This window comes from Salmo salar, chromosome 02 (assembly GCF_965601325.2).
Source record: "Salmo salar chromosome 02, fSalSal1, whole genome shotgun sequence".
NCBI classification, from domain to species: domain Eukaryota; kingdom Metazoa; phylum Chordata; class Actinopteri; order Salmoniformes; family Salmonidae; genus Salmo; species Salmo salar.
Window position 1 is genome coordinate 66,454,002 of NC_138292.1, and position 20,991 is coordinate 66,474,992.

At 44.1% G+C, this 20,991-nt stretch overlaps 1 protein-coding gene across 2 annotated transcripts in view; it reads right to left on the bottom strand.

The window, feature by feature from the left end:
* Positions 1-6,887: 6,887 nt before the first annotated feature.
* Positions 6,888-20,991, bottom strand: part of mxi1 (max interactor 1, dimerization protein) — a 38,926-nt gene continuing 24,822 nt past the window's right edge. For both annotated transcript variants that reach the window (XM_045707950.2, XM_045707960.2), the window contains exons 4-6: positions 14,567-14,681; positions 11,338-11,542; positions 6,888-11,028 (exon numbers count right to left, since the gene is read on the bottom strand). In XM_045707950.2, the coding sequence (XP_045563906.2) occupies positions 10,844-11,028; positions 11,338-11,542; positions 14,567-14,681 (505 nt within the window). In that variant the 3' untranslated portion in view covers positions 6,888-10,843. The remainder of the gene's footprint in view (positions 11,029-11,337; positions 11,543-14,566; positions 14,682-20,991) is intronic.

Below are 20,991 nucleotides of genomic sequence, written 5' to 3' on the forward strand. Positions count from 1 at the left end.
ATGTCTTTGTACTTTGCTCCATTCATCTTTCCCTCCATCCTGACTAGTCTCCTAGTCCCTGTGACTGAAAAACATCCCCACAGCATGATGCTGCCACCACCATGCTTCACTGTCGGTATAGTGCCAGGTTTCCTCCAGACGTGACGCTTGGCATTAAGGCCAAAGAGTAAAATCTTGGTTTCATCAGACCAGAGAATCTTGTTTCTCATGGTCTGAGAGTCTTTAGGTGCCTTTTAGCAAACTCCAAGCGGGCTGTCATGTGCCTTTTACTGAGGAGTGGCTACCCTCTGGCCACTCTACCATAAAGGCCTGATTGGTGGTATCACGATCGCTATCTTCGAACTCCCGATCATAAATAAACCAAGGCGCAGCGTGCATGGAATTCCACATCTTTTTTAATGAAAATGAAACTCACCAAAACAACAAACAGGAGAAAAACGAAAACGTGACGTTCTGGAGCTGCTCAAAGGCAGCTACACAAAAACAAGATCCCACAACTAAAGGAGGGAAAAAGGGCTGCCTAAGTATGATTCCTAATCAGAGACAACGATAGACTGCTGCCTCTGATTAGGAACACAAAGAAATAGACAAACTAGATTGCCCACCCCACAGCACACCCTGACCTAACCAAACTAGAGGAAAATAAACGTCTGTCTAAGGTCAGGGTGTGACACTACCTCCCCCCCAAAGGTGCGGACTCCCGGCCGCAAACCTGAACCTATAGGGGAGGGTCCGGGTGGGCATCTATTCTTGGCGGCGGCTCTGGTTCGGGGTGTAGCCCCCACTCCGCCTGCTGATCCCCCCGCTTCTGTGTCGCCGGAGGAACCAGACCGTGGATCATCGCCGGAGGCTCTGAACTCCAGCGGCGGCCCGCAGTCCGCTGAAGACTCCGGACTGTGGGCCGCCGCTGGAGGCTCCGGACTGGGGACCTTCGCTGGAGGCTCCAGACTGGGAACTGTCGCTGGAGGCTCCGGACAGGGAACCGTCACTGGAGGCTCCGGACAGGGGGACGTCGCTGGAGGCTTTGTGCCATGGATTATCACTGGAGGCTTCGTGCCATGGATTATCACTGGAGGCTTCATTCCATGGATCATCCCTTCAGGCTCCGGGCCATGGATCATCACTGGAGGCTTCGTGCCATGGATTATCACTGGAGGCTCCGCACCATGGATTATCACTGGAGGCTTCGTGCCATGGATCATCACTGGAGGCTTCGGACCATAGATCATCACTGGAGGCTTCTTACGTGGAGCTGGAGCAGGTCTCACCGGACTGGGGAGACGCACTGGAGACCGGGTGCGCAGAGCTGACACAGGGTATACTGGGCCGTGGAGGAGCACTGGAGGTCTGGAGCTTAGGGCTGGCACAACCCGTCCTGGCTGGATGTTTACTTTAGCCCGGCAAGGGCGGAACTCTGGCACAGGACGAACTGGGCTGTACAGGCGCACTGGCGACACAGTGCGTAGAACTGGCGCAGGATATACTGGGCCGTGGAGGCGCACTGGAGGTCTGGAGCGTATGGGTGGCACAACCTGTCTTTGCTGGATGCTCAACCTAGCTCGACAACTTCAGGGCGCGGGCACAGATCGCACCGGCCTGTGAATGCGCACTGGCAACACAGTGCTCATCACCGCATAACACGGTGCATGCCTCGTCACTCGCTCCCCACGGTAAGCACGGGGAGTTGGCTCAGGTCTCCACCCTGACTCTGCCAAACTCCCCGTGTGCCCCCCCAAATTTTTTGGGGGGCTGCCTCTCATGCTTCCGTCGATGTTGGTTCTCACCGGTCCAGCTCGTCTTCCCAGTAAGCGCACGCTGCTTGGCTTTCTTGTGGTGGGATCTTCTGTCACGATCGCTATCTTCGAACTCCCGATCATAAATAAACCAAGGCGCAGCGTGCATGGAATTCCACATCTTTTTTTATGAAAATGAAACTCACCAAAACAACAAACAGGAGAAAAATGAAAATGTGACGTTCTGGGGCTGCTCAAAGGCAGCTACACAAAAACAAGATCCCACAACTAAAGGTGGAAAAAAGGGCTGCCTAAGTATGATTCCTAATCAGAGACAACGATAGACTGCTGCCTCTGATTAGGAACCATACTCGGCTCAACACAAAGAAATAGACAAACTAGATTGCCCACCCCACATCACACCCTGACCTAACCAAACTAGAGGAAAATAAACGTCTCTCTAAGGTCAGGGCGTGACAGGTGGAGTGCTGCAGAGATGGTTGTCCTAAGGCTGGAGGAGTGGCGCAGTGAAATAAAGGAACTGCATTGCAATCTTAAGTCTTCATTATAAACCACGGTTTGATCCCAGGCTGTGTTGCAGCTGGCTGCTACCGGGAGACCCATGAGGCGGCGCACAATTGGCCCAGCGTCGTCCGGGTTAGGGGAGGGTTTGACTGGCCGGGATGTCCTTTCCCAACTCCTTGTGGCAGTCCAGGTGAATACATGCTGACTTCGGTCGCCAGTTGTACGGTGTTTCCCCCAAACACATTGGTGTGGCTGGCTTCCTGGTTTTTATTTGGCCCGACTAATTGGCGCCACACTATGGGACTCCCAATCACAGCCAGTTGTGATACAGCCTGGAATCAAACCAGGGTCTGTAGTGACACCTCTAGCACAGAGATGCAGTGCCTTAGACCGCTGCGCCACTCAGGAGCCCTGAGCAGTGTGTCAAGAAGCAGTGCGGATTGGCAGGGTCGTATTTCGGAGGATGCATGACTCTCGACCTTTGCCTTTCCCGAGTCCGTACGGGAGTTGCAGCGATGGGACAAGACTGTAAATTCCAATTGGGGGAGAAAAAGGGGTGTAAAAAATAAATAAAATAAGAGATTGTTGTCCATCTGGAAGGTTCTCCCATCTCCACAGAGGAACTCTCGAGTTCTGTCATCGGGTTCTGCCATTGGGTTCTTGGTCACCTCCATGACCAAGGCCCATTTCTCAGTTTGGCCGGGCAGCTAGCTCTAGGACGAGTCTTGGTGGTTCCAAACTTCTTCCATTTAAGAATTATGTGTTCATTTAAGAATTATGTTTTCACTGTTCTTGTGGACCTTCAATGCTGCAGACATTTTTGAGTACTCTTCCCCAGATCTGTGCCTCGACACAATCCTGTCTCGGAGCTCTATGGACAATTCCTTCTACCTTATGGCTTGGTTTATGCTCTGACATGCACTGTCAACTATGGGACTTAAACATAGACAGGTGTGTGCCTTTCCAAATCATGTCCAATCAATTGAATTTACCCCAGGTGGACCAATCAAGTTGTAGAAACATCTCAAGGATGATCAATGTAAACAGGATGCACCTGAGCTGGATTTCGAGTCTCATAGCAAAGGGTCTGAATACTTATATACATTTGTAATAAATTAGCCAAAAATCTAAAAAACGTTTTTTGCTTTGTCATTATGGGGTATTGTGTGATTGAATCTATTTAATCAATTTTAAACTAAAGCTGTAACGTAACAATGTGGAAAAAGTCAAGGGGTCTGAATGCTTTCCGAATGCACTGTACAAATGACAGGTTCACAATTACATTCAACCACTAGGGGGAGCACCTCCTTAAGTATGGTACGTGTGAGGATTTACACAGCACAACAGCCTGCTGTTACACTGTAAACAAAATGGTTCTTATTGTTGATGTCCATAATCAAATCAAATCCAATGCTATTCCTCACATGTTTCATAAACAACAGGTGTAGACTAACAGTGAAATGCTTACTTATGGGCCATTCCCAACAATCAGCACTTACAGTAGACCAGGGCAGCTACAGCAGGGCAGAAATTTGCCAAAATGATTTGTTGGAAAGGTGGCATCATATGACGGTCCCACGTTGAAATTAAATTAGCTCTTCAGTAAGGCCATTCTACTGACAATGTTTGTCTATAGAGATTGCATGGCTGTGTGCTCAATTTTATACACCTGTTAGCAATGGGTGTGGCTGAAATAGCCAAATCCACTAATTTGAAGGTGTCACGTCATAGAAAGCTGTTATTTTCTATGATAGAGTAGGTCAGGGCGTGAAAGGGGGGTTTTCTAGTTTAGTTTTTCTATGTTGTTATGTTCTAGTTTTGTATTTCTATGTTGGGTTTTGTTTGGGATGATCTCCAATTAGAGGCAGCTGATCCTCGTTGTCTCTAATTGGAGATCATACTTAAGTAGGTGTTTTTTTTTCCACCTGGGGTTGTGGGAGATTGTCTTTGAGTTAGTGTATGTTTCACCTCTGCATCACGGTTTGTTGTTTTGTTATTCAGTTTATTTATATGTATTGCATAGTTTCACAGTTCAATGAAAATGTGGAAAGATAATCACGCTGCACTTTGGTCCGCTCTTTCCTACGACAACCGTGACAGAAGGGGTGTCCACCCTTTTATATATACACTACTGTTCAAAAGTTTGGTCACTTAGAAATGTCCTTGTTTTCCATGAAAACATACATGAAATGAGTTGCAAATATAAATATAGTGAAGACTTTGACAAGGTTATAAATAATTATTTTGAATTTAAATAATAATTGTGTCCTTCAAACTTTGCTATCGTCAAAGAATCCTACATTTTCTGAAAATACAGCCTTGCAGACCTTTGGCATTCTAGTTGTCGATTTGTTGATGTAATCTGAAGAGATTACACCTCATGCTTCCTGAAGCACGTCCCTCAAATTGGATTGGCTTGATGGGCACTTCTTACGTACCATACGGTCAAGCTGCTCCCACAACAGCTCGATAGGGTTGAGATCCGGTGACTGTGCTGGCCACTCCCTTATAGACAGAATACCAGCTGACTGCTTCTTCCCTAAATAGTTCTTGCATAGTTTAGAGCTGTGCTTTGAGTCATTGTCCTGTTGTAGGAGGAAATTGGCTCCAATTAAGCGCCGCCCACAGGGTATGACATGGCGTTGCAAAATGGAGTGATAGCCTTCCTTCTTCAAGATCCATTTTACCCTGTACAAATCTCCCACTTTACCACCACCAAAGCACCCCCAGACCATCACATTGCCTCCACCATGCTTGACAGATGGCGTCAAGCACTCCTCCAGCATCTTTTCATTTTTTCTGTCTCACGAATGTTCTTCTTTGTGATTCGAACACCTCAAACTTAGATTCGTCTGTCCATAACACTTTATTCCAATCTTCCTCTGCCCAGTGTCTGTGTTCTTTTGCCCAACTTAATCTTTTCTTTTTATTGGCCAGTCTGAGATATGGCTTTTTCTTTGCAACTCTGCCTAGAAGGCCAGCATCCCAGAGTCGCCTCTTCACTGTTGACGTTGAGACTGGTGTTTTGTGGGTACTATTTAATGAAGCTGCCAGTTGGGGACTTGTGAGGCATCTGTTTCTCAAACTAGACACTCTAATGTACTTGTCCTCTTGCTCAGTTGTGCACCGGGGCCTCTCACTCCTCTTTCTATTCTGGTTAGAGCCAGTTTGCGCTGTTCTGTGAAGGGAATAGTACACAGGTTTGTACGAGATCTTCAGTTTCTTGGCAATTTCTCGAAAGGAATAGCCTTAATTTCTCAGAACAAGAATAGACTGATGAGTTTCAGAAGAAAGTTCTTTGTTTCTGGCCATTTTGAGCCTGTAATAGAACCCACAAATGCTGATGCTCCAGATACTCAACTAGTCTAAATAAGGCCAGTTTTATTGCTTCCTTAATCAGAAGAACAGTTTTCAGCTGTGCTAACATAATTGCAAAAGGGTTTTCTAATGATCAATTAGCCTTTTAAAATTATAAACTTGGATTAGCTAACACAACGTGCCATTGGAACACAGGAATGATGGTTGCTGATAATGGGCCTCTGTACACCTATGTAGATATTCCATTAATAAAATCAGCCGTTTCCAGCTACAATAGTCATTTACAACATTAACAATGTCTACACTGTATTTCTGATCAATTTGATGCCATTTTAATAGACAAAAAATGTGCTATTCTTTCAAAAACAAGGACATTTCTAAGTGACCCCAAACTTTTGAACAGTAGTATATATATATATATATATATATATATATATATATATATATATATATATATATATATACAGTTAACTTTGAGACACGTACTTGGGCTCATTCCAGACAGTCATGCAAAATCTGTGCATATCTGCAGAGGTTTATCAGAACTTTACAATGCCTGGCAAAAGTCTATATATGATATGTATATACAATATATAACAAAACTAAGATACTGTAATCTGCACAGGGTCTTGTTAACCCAGTTCACACTTTAAGATACACTGAGCGTACAAAACATTAAAAACACCTTCCTAATATTCAGTTGCACCCCCCTTTTCCCCTCAGAACAACCTCAATTCGTCAGGCCATGGACTCTACAAGGTGTCAAATGCTTTCCACAGGGACGCTGGCCCATGTTGACTCCAATGCTTCCCACAGTTGTGTCAAGTTGGCTAGTTGTCCTTTGGGTGGACAATTCTTCATACATACAGGAAACAGTTGAGCGTGGAAAAACTCAGCAGTGTTGCTGTTCTTGACACCTGGCATGTACTACAATACCCGTTCAAAGGCACTTAAATCTTTTGTCTTGCTCATTCACCCTCTGAATTGCACGCATACACGATCCATGTCTCAATTGTCTAAAGGCTTAAAAATCCTTCTTTAACCTGTCTCCTCCCCTTCATCTACACTGATTGAAGTGGATTTAACAAGTGACATCAATAAGGGATCATAGCTTTCACCTGGATTCACCTGGCCAGTCTATGTCATGGAAAGAGTAGGTGTTCCTAATGTTTCGTACACTCAGTGTATGGCTGACTGACAGGAACCCAACCAATAAGAAGTGTCTGACTTCCTCAAAATGAACGGAGAATGGATTAAAAATAACCTTGAAAATAACAATATAGAGAGATAGTAGACAACAAAGTCAACAAGTTCCGGTTTGAAAATCTTGGTGTTTTATTGTAAGTATTGCATTTTTAAACTTACACAGCGAGAATCATCATCAGACAGCATGTTCTACAAAGGATTGATGGCCACAGAGTTCATCTGAACAACAAGGGGACTATAGTCTCTCCTATAGCCTGGTTAAACCAGACTGAATGCTACGCTAACTCGTATCACAGCATTCAGCCTAATTTAACCCAGGCTAGGTCTGTCCTGTTTGGAGGTGGGAATAGCTGTATCTACTTTGACCCATTCATTCTGTCTTAACCTGGTTCCCAGATCTGTTTGTGCTGTCTTGACCAGAATGACCATAGGAGTTGGAAAGACAGCACAAACAGATCTGGGTCCCAGGCTATTCGTTCTCCCCCTTCGAGTCGTTGTCTATAAGACCAATACCTAGTACACTGGAGTGACATTATTCAGGGTGGAGGTCAATTCCATCTAAATTCCATCCGCAAAATGGAACGTCAATTCAATTTGGATACCAGGTAAGAAATTCCCATCTTGAACTCAACAGATAGGAATTGAGTTAGGAATTGAGTTAGAATAGACCCCAAATCTGGATATAACAACATACTGCTAGCCATACAGAGGCAAAAGCAGGTATCACTTATATGGCCGCACTAAGGACACCAGACAACACACACAAAAGAGAGAGGGTATTGGGGAAAAACACAGTTTTTCATTAAATATGGGCCCTTTTTTCTCATAGTGCAGGTTCAAAAAACGACAAACAAAAAGCGCTAGACGATAAAAGTGTAAATGAAGGAGAGTGAAGTAATCTGCCCCCTGTGAAAGAGAAGAGGACACTGTTGGTGTTCTGAGGTTGTTTGGCTTATTTGTTTATATCGAGAAAGCACCATCGTCAGTGAACCATCAATTTGAGGAGATCATGAAATTCCGCTTGATTACACTAACTTTACACCTTAAATGATGTCCTTCGTTGAAACCATAGGTTTTTGTTCTCAATAATATTAATCTGAGGCTTTTTGTAAATGTAAGACACATTTTGTTGACTTAAACATAATCTAGTAAAGACTACTACTTGTCTTCCTACTAGAGGAGTGTGGAGTTAGTTAGTTAGCCCCCATTTTGTATAGTAGCTGGCTCAGTATTTGCCAATTAGACTTGGCTATTGTAGGCTGAGTCCAAAATCAACCCCTTGACCCTACACCCCCATCCCCTCCTAGCAAATTCTAGGATTATTGGATAGGTGTAAACTGTTACGACAGAAACTCCACCCAGCCTATCAGAGAAGGAGAAGAAATGACCATACAGCTTGGGGTGAGTTTGAACTCGACCGTGGATGCTAAGAGGCAAGGCTCAGTACTGGGAGCAGCTTGGGGGCTGATTACAATTCAAGTGTCCGTCTAACAAAACAACATTAGCCTGGTATCCTGACTGATTTCACTACGATTCACCATTGTCTGTTTCCCAAATGGCACCCCATTCCCTACTTAGTGCTCTACTTTTGACAGAGTCTGGTCGAAAGTAGTGCACTATGTAGGGAATAGGGTGCTATTTGGGAAACAGACGTTGTTTCACTTTTAAACATAAAATCTTAAAATAAGAGATAAAATCATTTAAAAAATAGGGAGGAGAATAATAAGATAAGACAGAAACCAAATAAGTTAACTTTTTTCATATTTTTTCTGTGAGGGATGGTTGGATGGAGAAATAGGCTAATAAATATATAAACTTCAAAAACTCAAGGGTCAGGGTGGGATTGTTCTTTCATATGAAGAGATACGTGAATACCAGTGGAAAACAAGACTTTTCAAAGTGCATGTTGAGTTCGCTTCAGTAACAAGGGCTAAGGATGTACACACACAGTCAATGACATCATCATACACCTTGGTGTTGTCTCTTCAGACTCGAGTTCCCCCACAGCTCACCAGATACCACTAGTGGAATGCCATATAGGAGGTTTCAAAATAAAAGTAAAAAACAAACAAATTTGAATAAATAAGAGTGCCACACAAAGTCTGTATTTATGAACAGAAGATGTCCTGGGGTGGCGGCCATTTTGTATTACAGCCATATAGTTGTTGTGTCTTGAACTTTAAGTTAAGTACTATGAAGTGGAACTTCTCTTGGGGTTAATGGGGGACAGCTACAGAATGGTAACTTTTGAACGTTTCAACCAGCAAAATGAACAAAGCAATACTGTCCAATTCATGCCATGTCGACGACTGACTGACCGCTTGCCTGTCACACTGAGAGAAGTAGAATAAATCTTTTCAAAAATATAATTTAAAATGCACAAAAACACAAGGTCAAAAACAGCAACAGAGGCAATAGGTTTTTTCTATCCACAAGTTTTCAAACTTTTTTTTACACTCCTTTTTTCATCGTTAATTTATTAAGCTATTTGTAAGCTATCTAATTATGTACAAAAAAAACAAAGCAAGTTGAATGAGCTTTTTTTGGACGGCCACAGGCCTGTTGCCTTGGAAAAGAGAGGGGGAAAAAACAGGAGGAGCTCAAATGGTCGAAAAAAAGAAATAAACCTACTAGAAATAGTTATTGCTTGTTACTGCTGGATAGAGAGAAAGGATGATGTTGTCTCTATAGTCCAAAGTTCCTTGGTATTCTTTCTTTTTAAATTGTGCCGATTTGTTTCTATAGACAGCCATAAGGTAGGCAGGTGCAGGATAGCTTGTTGTGGTAGCTGCGTTGTTGTAAAAACACATTTGAAGATTGATTTCCACACCGAGCACCACCCACGTTCCATGGGAATGCATATAATGCATGTTTTTTTCTCTCCTCCATTCGTTTGGGGAAACGTCCTGTATGACACAGCAGACGAGGATCGTTGGTTGTACAAGCGTTTGAGCTGCGTTGTTGATGGGTTTGTTGTTGCTGTTTCAGGTAGCACCATTTCAAGTGTCTGCTGGATGCAGTGCTGTGGTTGCACAGTGGTAAAAAAAACCCACAAAGACAAGAATTTTAAAATAAAAAAGGACGTCGTTAAAGGGCCAAAATGTGTTGATATGGCAAGTAGACTTCTTGACATTCCACAGAGTCTGTGTCCAAATTACCACTTGTTCCCAAATTCGTTTTTAAGTCCAGCAGAACATTGACTTGACTTCGGACACAAGACCAGAGCAAACACTCAAACACATAGAACCAAACAGGGTTTTAAAACTCAGAAAATATTCTAATATATATTAGAAATGTAAGTGCATTTCTGATGCTAAAAAAATGGGGTTGTTTTTTTGTTTGTTTCTAAAATAACTTAATCAATTGTTTGATTTAAAAAAGTGGTCTATTCCCTTCGATTATGTCTGCAATAAAACCAAGATAATGCTGATCCCAACATATTCATAAAAATACATCCTTTTTCATCTTCATTTTCAATCATTCATAAAGCCACTCAAGTTAAAATCTCATCTAAAACCATTGCTCTTATTCAGATTCTCAAAATAAAAGTTGGTTGGTTCTGTGTTTGGATCAATCTCTGTTCTTCATGTACCTGTTATCGGGACGATGCAGGGGGTTGGACCTTCTGCTTGGGACGGAGGGGGGTTGAGGGGTTCCGAGGGGGGGGGGGGGGGTTGAGGTTCAGCAGCAGAGCGACGGATGATGCGATGGGGAGGGGTTACAGACAGGAAGTTAGAAGGACGTCAGGGCGCCACTTGAGGGATGCCATGGCGATGGTGTAGTCGGCGATGATACATGTAGATGGGTGACATGACGATACACAACAGGGTCGGTGGATGGAGGTGGGAGGCCAAGGTCTTTGCAGGTTGGAGCTGGGGCTGGAGACAACTCTAATCGGCCGGTCAGAGAAGGCGCTGAGTTTGACGAGGACGCAGGATTAATGTAGGATTAACGTTCGCCCTCGTAACCTTCGTCGCTGGCCAGGTTCAGGTGGTTGGTCTTTGGATGTTGGTTTAGCTCTCCCGAGGTGGGGGGAGGAGTCTACACCCAACAGCCATCTCCTATGAGGAGGATCCGGAGAAGGCTGCGGAGAGTTTGAGGATGCTGCAGCTGGAGTAGCCCTCGTCGCTGGCTAGACTCTGGAGGCTGCTGTGGTCGTCTAGATCGCTAGTGGAGGCCGTAGAAACCGAGTCCAGTTCCCCGTGCTCCGAGAACTCTGTAGACTCCACGTCCACCTCAATCTCCTCTGTAGAGGGCGAGGGAGGTGGGAGAAAGAGAGAGGTAGAGAGAGAGAGAGACAGAGAGGGAGTAAGAGAAGAGCAGAACGTTGGAATAACACACTCAAAATAAGAACTTCTTGGATCTAAACAGGAACACTACTAAACTGAGAAGTTAGCTTGATTCTGTGTGGAAACAAACCATTCTGGTTATCCTAAGAATAGGGTACAAGTGTGCAAAGTCCACGTCTCTTTAACTGATGTGCTTATGTGTGTGATACACTGAAATGAAGACTGGAATCTGACAAAGATCCCTTTCGGCGGTCACGGTCGCTCACCTTGGTCCGAGTCGGAGCGCTCGGAGGAGCAGAGGGTGGAGCCCACGCTGTCCATGCGTATCCTCTCTCCCTCCCCCGGCCCGGTGCCTCCTACCCCGGCCCCGGTGCCCCCCTGCAGCAGGTCCAACTGGCGCTGGAGGTGCCTCTGCTCCCTCTCCAGACTGTCCAGCTGGTTACGGCTCTTACGGTCCGCCTCTTCAAGTTTCTACAAGAGGGAGAGAGAAGGGAGAGAGAGGAGAAGTGAGAGAAGGGAGAGAGGAGAGAAGGGAGAGAGAGGAGAAGTGAGAGAAGGGAGAGAGAGAGGAGAGAGAGTAGGAGAGGAGGGAGAGAGAAGGGAGTGAGAGACAGGAGAGGAGAGAGGAGAGAGAGGAGAGAGAGACAGGAGAGGAGAGAGGATAGAGAGAGGGAGAGGAGAGAGGATAGAGAGAGGAGAGAGGATAGAGAGAGAGAGGAGAGAGGAGAGAGAGAGAGGAGAGAGAGAGAGGAGAGAGAGAGAGGAGAAGGGGGAGAGAGGAGAGAGAGGAGAGAGAGAGAGGAGAGAGTGTGTTTAGTTATCTTGAACAAACTGGATGTGTATAGCTGTTTCCAAAGAGCACCTGCCTCCTCCACCACACCCTCAGAGAGATGACGAGTTGCTATCCTCTGTGTGTTCCTCTATCTATTTAACAGGACATTTTACCAGGTGTGTTCAAGTCTCTATAGGAGGGAGAGGAGAGAAGAAAGAGACGAGAGAACGTGGTTATGAATAGATTTTAATGTTTATATTTTAGCGGGTAAGGTTGATGGAGAAGATATTCTCAGAGGGATAGTGACAGTGGGAGATGGGGATGGAGGGAGAGATACAGATAAGGAAGTCAACTAAAAATTGGGACGAGGAGAGAAAATGAGAGATAGAGGAGTCAATGAAACCGCCAATCAATTCTCCAAACGCTACAACTCCAATGTCAGACCTCAGTATCCCGTCTCCTGACCTACAGACTAACTCTAACCTATGGAAGGGAAATCACCCAACAGTCCAACACAGAAGTAACGTTCTGTCTTTCCAGACTTGGCGTTGTTTATCTTGTATCAGTGTTTTGTTTACGATGCGTTTGTTTACTACTGGTGTTACACAGAGTCACGTCAATACTTGATAAAGACTAGAGCTGACAGTTACAGCACACACGAGAGAGAGAGAGAGAGAGAGAGAGAGAGAGAGAGAGAGAGAGAGAGAGAGAGAGAGAGAGAGAGAGAGAGAGAGAGAGAGAGAGAGAGAGAGAGAGAGAGAGAGAGAGAGAGAGAGATGAGACAAAGAGAGAGAGGGGAGTGAAAGAGAGGGAGAGAGAAAGAGAGAGAGAGAGGGGCAGGAGAGAGAGAGAGAGAGAATGAAAGAGAGGGAGAGGGGGAGAGAGAAATAGAGAGTGAAAAAGGAGAGAGAGAGAGACAGAAAGAGGGGAGAGAGAGAGAGAGAGAGAGAGAGAAAGAGCGAGAGACATGCAACAACAATGCAAGCCTTCATTCCATGTTTCTGTGTCATTGTCAGGGTCAATGTTATTGATCTTCATTCCCATGTTAATCTCATTCAGGTGGCTGTCAGTAGTGGGGAAGCTGCACGGGCCATAGACTCAGAACAAGCAACATGTTTCTCATTACTAGTAATGTTCCCTCTCATTTTTTCCGGCAGTGAGCGAATTTCAGGTCTGCTGAGCGCAAACTTGAACGTTGTGAAAATTCTGTGCAACTTCCAGCGCGCGTTTACTGTGAACAGTGAGGCTGTACCCACTTTAAGTTACAGTTTTAACAGTGATCAAGTGGACCACTGTGGCTATTTGATCATAATGTAGGCCTGCCAGAGTGGCCTAACGTAAACAAATATGGAGAATATGCATCCCATAACATTTTAACACGGAAATAGCTGTTCTATCACTCAGCCTACAGTAGCAGCCAATGTGTGATGTCCAATGCTGGCCTACATTCCATGAGACTTTTGAAAAACACATGCAGGGCTTGACATTAACCTGTTTATCCTGAACAATTTGTTGTGTTGTTTGATGCAAGAAACCACTTTCCAAAATAAAATGTATTATTATTTCCATACCATTATTACAGAGAATCAGACATATTATGCTACCCTCTGCCTACTGGCTACTTAGCTTATTCAAGACCGTCTCCAAATAAAAAACTGCCATAAAAAAAGCTCTTTACCGACTCGCTTTCAAACATGCCAAGAAATGTACAAGTTTTGTTCTCTTGTAGGAAGCAACCACTCCCACATTGCTGACTACAAATTATCTATAACTGGGCTAATAACTCACTAACTAGCAAAGAATATGAACAAATGTGTACACCTGTCTACATGCAGCTCTCGCTTTGATTTCAAAACAAGCGCATAACGATCGCAGACGCTCATGCTGTAAACACAGTCCAGTTCAAAGTGAATGGCACAAATCCATATTTGGAAATGGTCTATTTGCATATTGGCCTATTGAAGCTCTGATTGGTTATGCTGCACTGGTCTGTGTAGAGTACAGGCCTGAGTCGTGCCTGTCAGTGCAATAGAAATCCGATGCGCTCTGCGTACGACAAAGTCTCTTGCATAGTTTGTTTTGTTCGGTATGTTGTGTTGAAAGTGGCTAATAATGATTGCGTTGATTCGATCACAATTCCCACGGTAAAGGGAAATGTCGATAGAGTTAACTAACGGGGAAACACAGCTCAGAGGGAACATTGGTTACTAGTCAAATGTGTTGTTTGAGTTAAAATAGTAAAGCTTCATACAACTCAAATAAATCAATGGAAAATGTCAAATATTTGTCATACATATTTAAAGCATTTGGAGAGCTGTTTTACACTTGAACAGGTCATAAGTGTGTGTGTGTGTTTTACACTTGAACAGGTCATAAGTGTGTATGTTTTAGACTTGAACAGGTCATAAGTGTGAGTGCGTGTGTGTTTTAGACTTGAACAGGTCATAAGTGTGTGTGTGTGTGTGTGTGTGTGTGTGTGTGTGTGTGTGTGTGTGTGTGTGTGTGTGTTAGACTTGAACAGGTCATAAGTGTGTGTGTGTGCGTGTTTTAGACTTGAACAGGTCATAAGTGTGTGTGTGTGTTTTAGACTTGAACAGGTCATAAGTGTGTGTGTGTGTGTGTGTGTGTGTGTTTTAGACTTGAACAGGTCATAAGTGTGTGTGTGTGTGTGTGTTTTAGACTTGAACAGGTCATAAGTGTGTGTGTCCGTGCGGTATAGTTACCTTAATATGTGATTTGGCTTTGTTGAGCAGCCCCAGGGTAGTGTGACGGTTACAGTCTTTTCCTAGAGGGATGAGGGCCTTCAACCTCTCCAAACACAGACGCAGGTGGGCTCTCCTGAAACAAACAAACAGACGGACAGACGGACAGACAGACAGACAGACAGGACAGACAAAGAAAAAGGTTAGAGACATGATATTAAAGGATTCAGGAGCCAGATACAGTAGATAACAAGACAACACATAGGTCCAGATGATACTGAGAGAGAGAGGTGTAATGGTGTTTCCTGCACCCTACTCAGTTCTCCTTCCCCCCTCCATGGCTGACCACATGACCTGACCAGGATAATGGTTGTCTCACCTAGCTATCTTAAGATGAATGCACTTAACTGTAAGTCTCTCTGGATAAAAGCAACTGCTTTATTAATAAAATGTAAATGAAATTGTCTGAGCCCTAATTACACCACAACACACACAATCTCAAATGACACAGAGAATTGTGAATGGCATTTCCTGCACCCCCTCCCACTTCAGTTCTCCCTCCCTCTCTGGCTCATTATAATGATAGCTAGCTAGACTACGTTACTGAAGGTAGGACAGTATACCTAGGTAATGGCTGAGTAGAGAGGTAGAGAGAGATCACTGAGGGTGTAACACAACCTGTCCTTTATGCTGCACTGAAGGGGACATGTAGCTAACCTAGGGCATTAGGCTGCACTGAAGGGGTCTTTTAGCTAACCTAGGGCATTAGGCTGCAGTGAAGGGGACATGTAGCTAACCTAGGGCATTAGGCTGCAGTGAAGGGGACTTTTAGCTAACCTAGGGCATTAGGCTGTAGTGAAGGCGACATGTAGCTAACCTAGGGCATTAGGCTGCAGTGAATATGTATTTTAGCTAACCTAGGGCATTAGGCTGTAGTGAAGAGGTATTTTAGCTAACCTAGGGCAGTAGGCTGCAGTGAAGAGTTATTTTAGCTAACCTAGGGCATTAGCCTGTAGTGAAGTGGTATTTTAGCTAACCTAGGGCATTAGGCTGCAGTAAAGAGGTATTTTAGCTAACCTAGGGCATTAGGCTGCAGTGAAGAGGTATTTTAGCTAACCTAGGGCATTAGCCTGCAGTGAAGAGGTATTTTAGCTAACCTAGGGCATTAGCCTGCAGTGAAGAGGTATTTTAGCTAACCTAGGGCATTAGGCTGCAGTGAAGAGGTATTTTAGCTAACCTAGGGCAGTAGGCTGTAGTGAAGAGGTATTTTAGCTAACCTAGGGCATTAGGCTGCAGTGAAGAGGTATTTTAGCTAACCTAGGGCAGTAGGCTGTAGTGAAAAGGTATTTTAGCTAACCTAGAGCATTAGGCTGTAGTGAAGAGGTATTTTAGCTAACCTAGGGCATTAGGCTGTAGTGAAGAGGTATTTTAGCTAACCTAGAGCATTAGGCTGCAGTGAAGAGGTATTTTAGCTAACCTAGGGCATTAGCCTGCAGTGAAGAGGTATTTTAGCTAACCTAGGGCATTAGGCTGCAGTGAAGAGGTATTTTAGCTAACCTAGGGCATTAGGCTGCAGTGAAGAGGTATTTTAGCTAACCTAGGGCAGTAGGCTGTAGTGAAGTGGTATTTTAGCTAACCTAGAGCATTAGGCTGTAGTGAAGAGGTATTTTAGCTAACCTAGGGCATTAGGCTGTAGTGAAGAGGTATTTTAGCTAACCTAGAGCATTAGGCTGTAGTGAAGAGGTATTTTAGCTAACCTAGGGCATTAGGCTGTAGTGAAGAGGTATTTTAGCTAACCTAGGGCATTAGGCTGCAGTGAAGTGGTATTTTAGCTAACCTAGGGCATTAGGCTGTAGTGAAGAGGTATTTTAGCTAACCTAGGGCAGTAGGCTGTAGTGAAGAGGTATTTTAGCTAACCTAGGGCAGTAGGCTACTCAGACTAGGACATGCAAAGTGTCTCGGCCCTGAGGCTAAATTACAACCTAAAGACACCAGCAACTACTCAGAAACGACTCTCCTCTGTGTGTGTGTGTCTGTGTCTGTGTCTGTGTGTGTGTGTGTGTGTATGTATGTATGTATGTATGTATGTGTATATATATCCCATCCTGTCCACACAACCCAGAGGCATAACGTTCAAGTTCTTCACATAGTTGAACACACACAGACAGACATATATATATATATATATATATATATATATATATCTGTGTGTGTTCAACTATGTGAAGAACTTGAACGTTATGCCTCTGGGTTGTGTGGACAGGATGGGAGGGCAGCACTGTTATAACACTTAAATAATAAACACGCACACACACATGTACACACACACACACACGTACACACGTCTCTATATATGATAAATATCTGTCTGCCTCTATCTCTGACAGTAAACAGCCCCATTCACAGGGCAGGCCAGCCCACATTCAGTCTTTATCAGTCACAGTTATCCTAGTGCAGGCACGTAGTGTGTGACCATCTCCTCTCACCCAGCAGGCCTACACAGAGATGGACTACGATCCACATTCATCTCTGTTCTCTGATCTCTAGCGTGGGTGTGGGTGTCCTCTGTATAGCGGTGCATCAGGCCTTACTCTCAGTTTACACTCGGAAGCGGCATCGCACGGTGAAACATCGGAAGCCATTCACTTCAAACGGAAGGAAAGCCGAACAGGGCGGGACTTAAGATGGGGAAAGCTGAACTTTATTCAAATCCTCTAGGATGTCGTGTGACATGAGTGACCAATCGAAGCTCACCATAGCTTCCAATCTCTACTGGATTGGCTGACAATGGCTGTTGATACGTAGCACTACTTAGCTTGCTTGCTAGCACCCACATGAGGGTGAGGCTAGCGTGGCTAGGAGAGTGCCGCTTGTATAGTGTTAACAGCAGGTTACAGACAGGTTTGGAGACCTCTGGGTTATCACACTGAACACGCATGCTCTCGCGCACGCACACACACACTGAGAGAAAGAAAAGAAGGGAGGGAGGGGTATCCTAGACAAGTCTAGACATGCCTGTCAGGCTACAGTGTGTGAGGTGAATGGAGCTCCTCCAGACAGTATGTCCCCTCCCCTCTCCACTTCACCCCTCACTGATAAAGACAACCATGCACCCTACTGCAGTCTCAGCAGCTGACCCTAGATAACCCTCACTTCCTGGAGGGAGGGTGAGGGGGGAAGACGGCAGGCACCGTTCACAGACCCATCTGTCTATCTGTCTCAAGTGAAGGTTAACCTCTTCATGAGTAGGCAGGGCTAGTTAACCACAGTCATTGTAGGTCTATACGGTCACGGCTTCCTGTTCTTTCACACATAGAACATGTCTGGATGTAGTTTGAATGCGTAGGCCTATTCTGATAGTGAGTCACAGCAGCTAACCACAGACACCTCCACACATATGTGATGACTTCTCAAAGCACATTTCTCAGCCTTGATTTCTACACACGCAAGGTCAATGTAACTAAGGTTAATATCTCTCTCCTTCCCCTCTTCCTCCTCTTCTCTCCCCTCCTCCAGAGAGCGATGGAGATGGAGAGAGACGGGGGGGATGGGGGGACAGAGATAGAGAGAGGAGGAAGGAGGAACACGAGAGGCGGAAGGAGAAAGAGAGGGAGAGAGAAAATAGAGATGTAGAGAGACAGAGATCGACAGAGGCAGAGAAAAAAAAGAGGGAGAGACAAACAGAGCGAAATAGAGAGAGAGTGAGAACGAGATAGAGACGTATGTCCCTATAATTCTGTCACTGTCCATACACAATGTCCACCAAGGGTTAAATGTTCCTAAACCTTTAAAGTGTGGTTTAGAGGTCGACCGATTAATCGGAATGGCCGATTAATTAGGGCCGATTTCAAGTTTTCATAACAAATCGGTAATTGGTATTTTTTACACCTTTATTTAACTAGGCAAGTCAGATTAAGAACACATTCTTATTTTCAATGACGGCCTAGGAACGGGGGTTAACTGCCTTGTTCAGGGGGGATTTTGCAGCCTTCGGTTACTAGTCCAACGCTCTAACCACCTGCCTTACATTGCACTCCACGAGGAGCCTGCATGGCAGGCTGACTACCTGTTACGCGAGGGCAGCAAGAAGCCAAGGTAAGTTGCTAGCTAGCATTAAACTTATCTTATAAAAAACTATCAATCTTAACATAATCACTAATTAACTACACATGGTTGATGATATTACTAGTTTATCTAACGTGTCCTGCGTTGCATATAATCGATGCGGTGCCTGTTAATTTCTCATTGAATCACAGCCTACCTCGATAAACGGGTGTTGATTTAATAAGCGCATTTGCAAAAAAAGCACTGTCGTTGCACCAATGTACCTAACCATAATACACAAGTATATATTTTTAAACCTGCATATTTAGTTAATATTGCCTGCTGACATGAAATTGTGTCACATCTCTAGTGTTCATTGCATGCAGAGTCAGGGTATATGCAACAGTTTGGGCCGCCTGGCTCATGACAAAACATTGAAGGTTGTGCAATGTAACAGGAATATTTAGACTTAGGGATGCCACCCATTAGATAAAATACGGAACGGTTTATTATTTCACTGAAAGAAAAAACGTTTGTTTTCGAGATGATATTTTCCGGATTCGACCATATTAATGACCTATGGCTCGTATTTATGTGTGTTTATTATATTATAATTAAGTCTATGATTTGATAGAGCAGTCTGACTGAGCGGTGGTAGGCACCAGCAGGCTCATAAGCATTCATTCAAACAGCACTTTCGTGCGTTTTGCCAGCAGCCCTTCGCTGTGCTTCAAGCAGTGTGCTGTTTATGACTTCAAGCCGGGTGGGTATAATTTCCAACAGGAATCTATTCCAAAAACTTCTTAAATAACAAGGTTGCCAAAAAACAACGCATACAAAGTTGTATAGCGGCAGAATAAGATACCGAGTAGGGAGTGGTCTATTTCATTGCGTAAAATGTCTGTCCTCACTCTGGTTGCCTATGGACAAACATTAAGAATAAGCTACGTGGTGAGTTGATGCCTATTCAGCAGCTAGTTAGCTAGGTTTGTATGCGTTGCTACTTTGTATGCGTTGTTGGTTGGAAACCTTTTACTTTACGTTTTTAGGAACAGATTCCTGTTGGAACATTCCACAAATTATACCCACCCCTTCAAGCCTATCAACTCCCAAGATGAGGCTGGTGTAACTAATGTGAAATGGCTAGCTAGTTAGCGGGGTGCGCGCTAATAGCGTTTCAAACGTCACTCGCTCTGAGACTTGGAGTAGTTGTTCCCCTTGCTCTACATGGATAACGCTGCTTCGAGGGTGGCTGTTGTCGATGTGTTCCTGGTTCGAGCCCAGGTAGGAGCGAGGAGAGGGATGGAAGCTATACTGTTGCACTGGCAATACTAAAGTGCATATAAAAACATCCAATAGTCAAAGGTATATGAAATACAAATCGTATAGAGAGAAATAGTCCTATAATTCCTATAATAACTACAACCTAAAACTTCTTACCTGGGAATATTGAAGACTCATGTTAAAAGGAACCACCACCTTTCATATGTTCCCATGATCTGAGCAAGGAACTTAAAAGTTAGCTTTCTTACATGGCACATATTGCACTTTTACTTTCTTCTCCAACACTTTGTTTTGCATTATTTAAACCAAATTGAACATGTTTCATTATTTATTTGAGGCTAAATTGATTTTATTGATGTATTATATTAAGTTAAAATAAGTGTTCATTCAGTATTGTTGTAGTTGTCATTATTACAAAAAATAAATAAAATTGGCCGATTAATCGGTATCGGCTTTTCCTGGTCATCCAATAATCGGTATCGGTGTTGAAAAATCATAATCGGTCGACCTCTAGTGTGGTTATTTACCAGTTAGGTTTAAGAGTTAATGGTGGTAATCCCTAAAGCATGCTGGGAAGTTGTTTATCGGTCGGGTCAAAGACCTGGGCTTAAACCTTAATAGGTGACAAAAAAATGAATGAGTCGTTTGTGGTCTTAAATACCCGAGTGGGACTTTAAACACAGGCATTCTGCACTATAATCTCCTTTGGGGCCTCCTGAGCACAAAATAGCAAACGGAATATAGACCTAGTAACGGAGACTAAGTCTCAAGGTTGGGTTCAATTCAGTCAAACCGGGAAGTAAACTGAAATGCAGAGTAAAAATGAGAATTTCTGTTTACTTCCTGAATGCAATGGAATTAACCCCAACCCTGCTAGGCCTATCTCGTTACATAAATGGCATTGGCTTTAATTTGCAGTGGTCGGACACTGCAACACCACACACACCAGAGTTAGCTACAGGAAGGATCATGCCAGGACGCTAACCTCAGTGTCAGTAGTGTGCTGGGTATAGATAACCTGCTAAGCTAATTTAGCACTACAGGAGGTTGGATAGCATTAGCGCTGCTCCTATGAATAGCCTAGCGCTTGCTAGCGTTAGCCCGCTAATGAGCCTTGT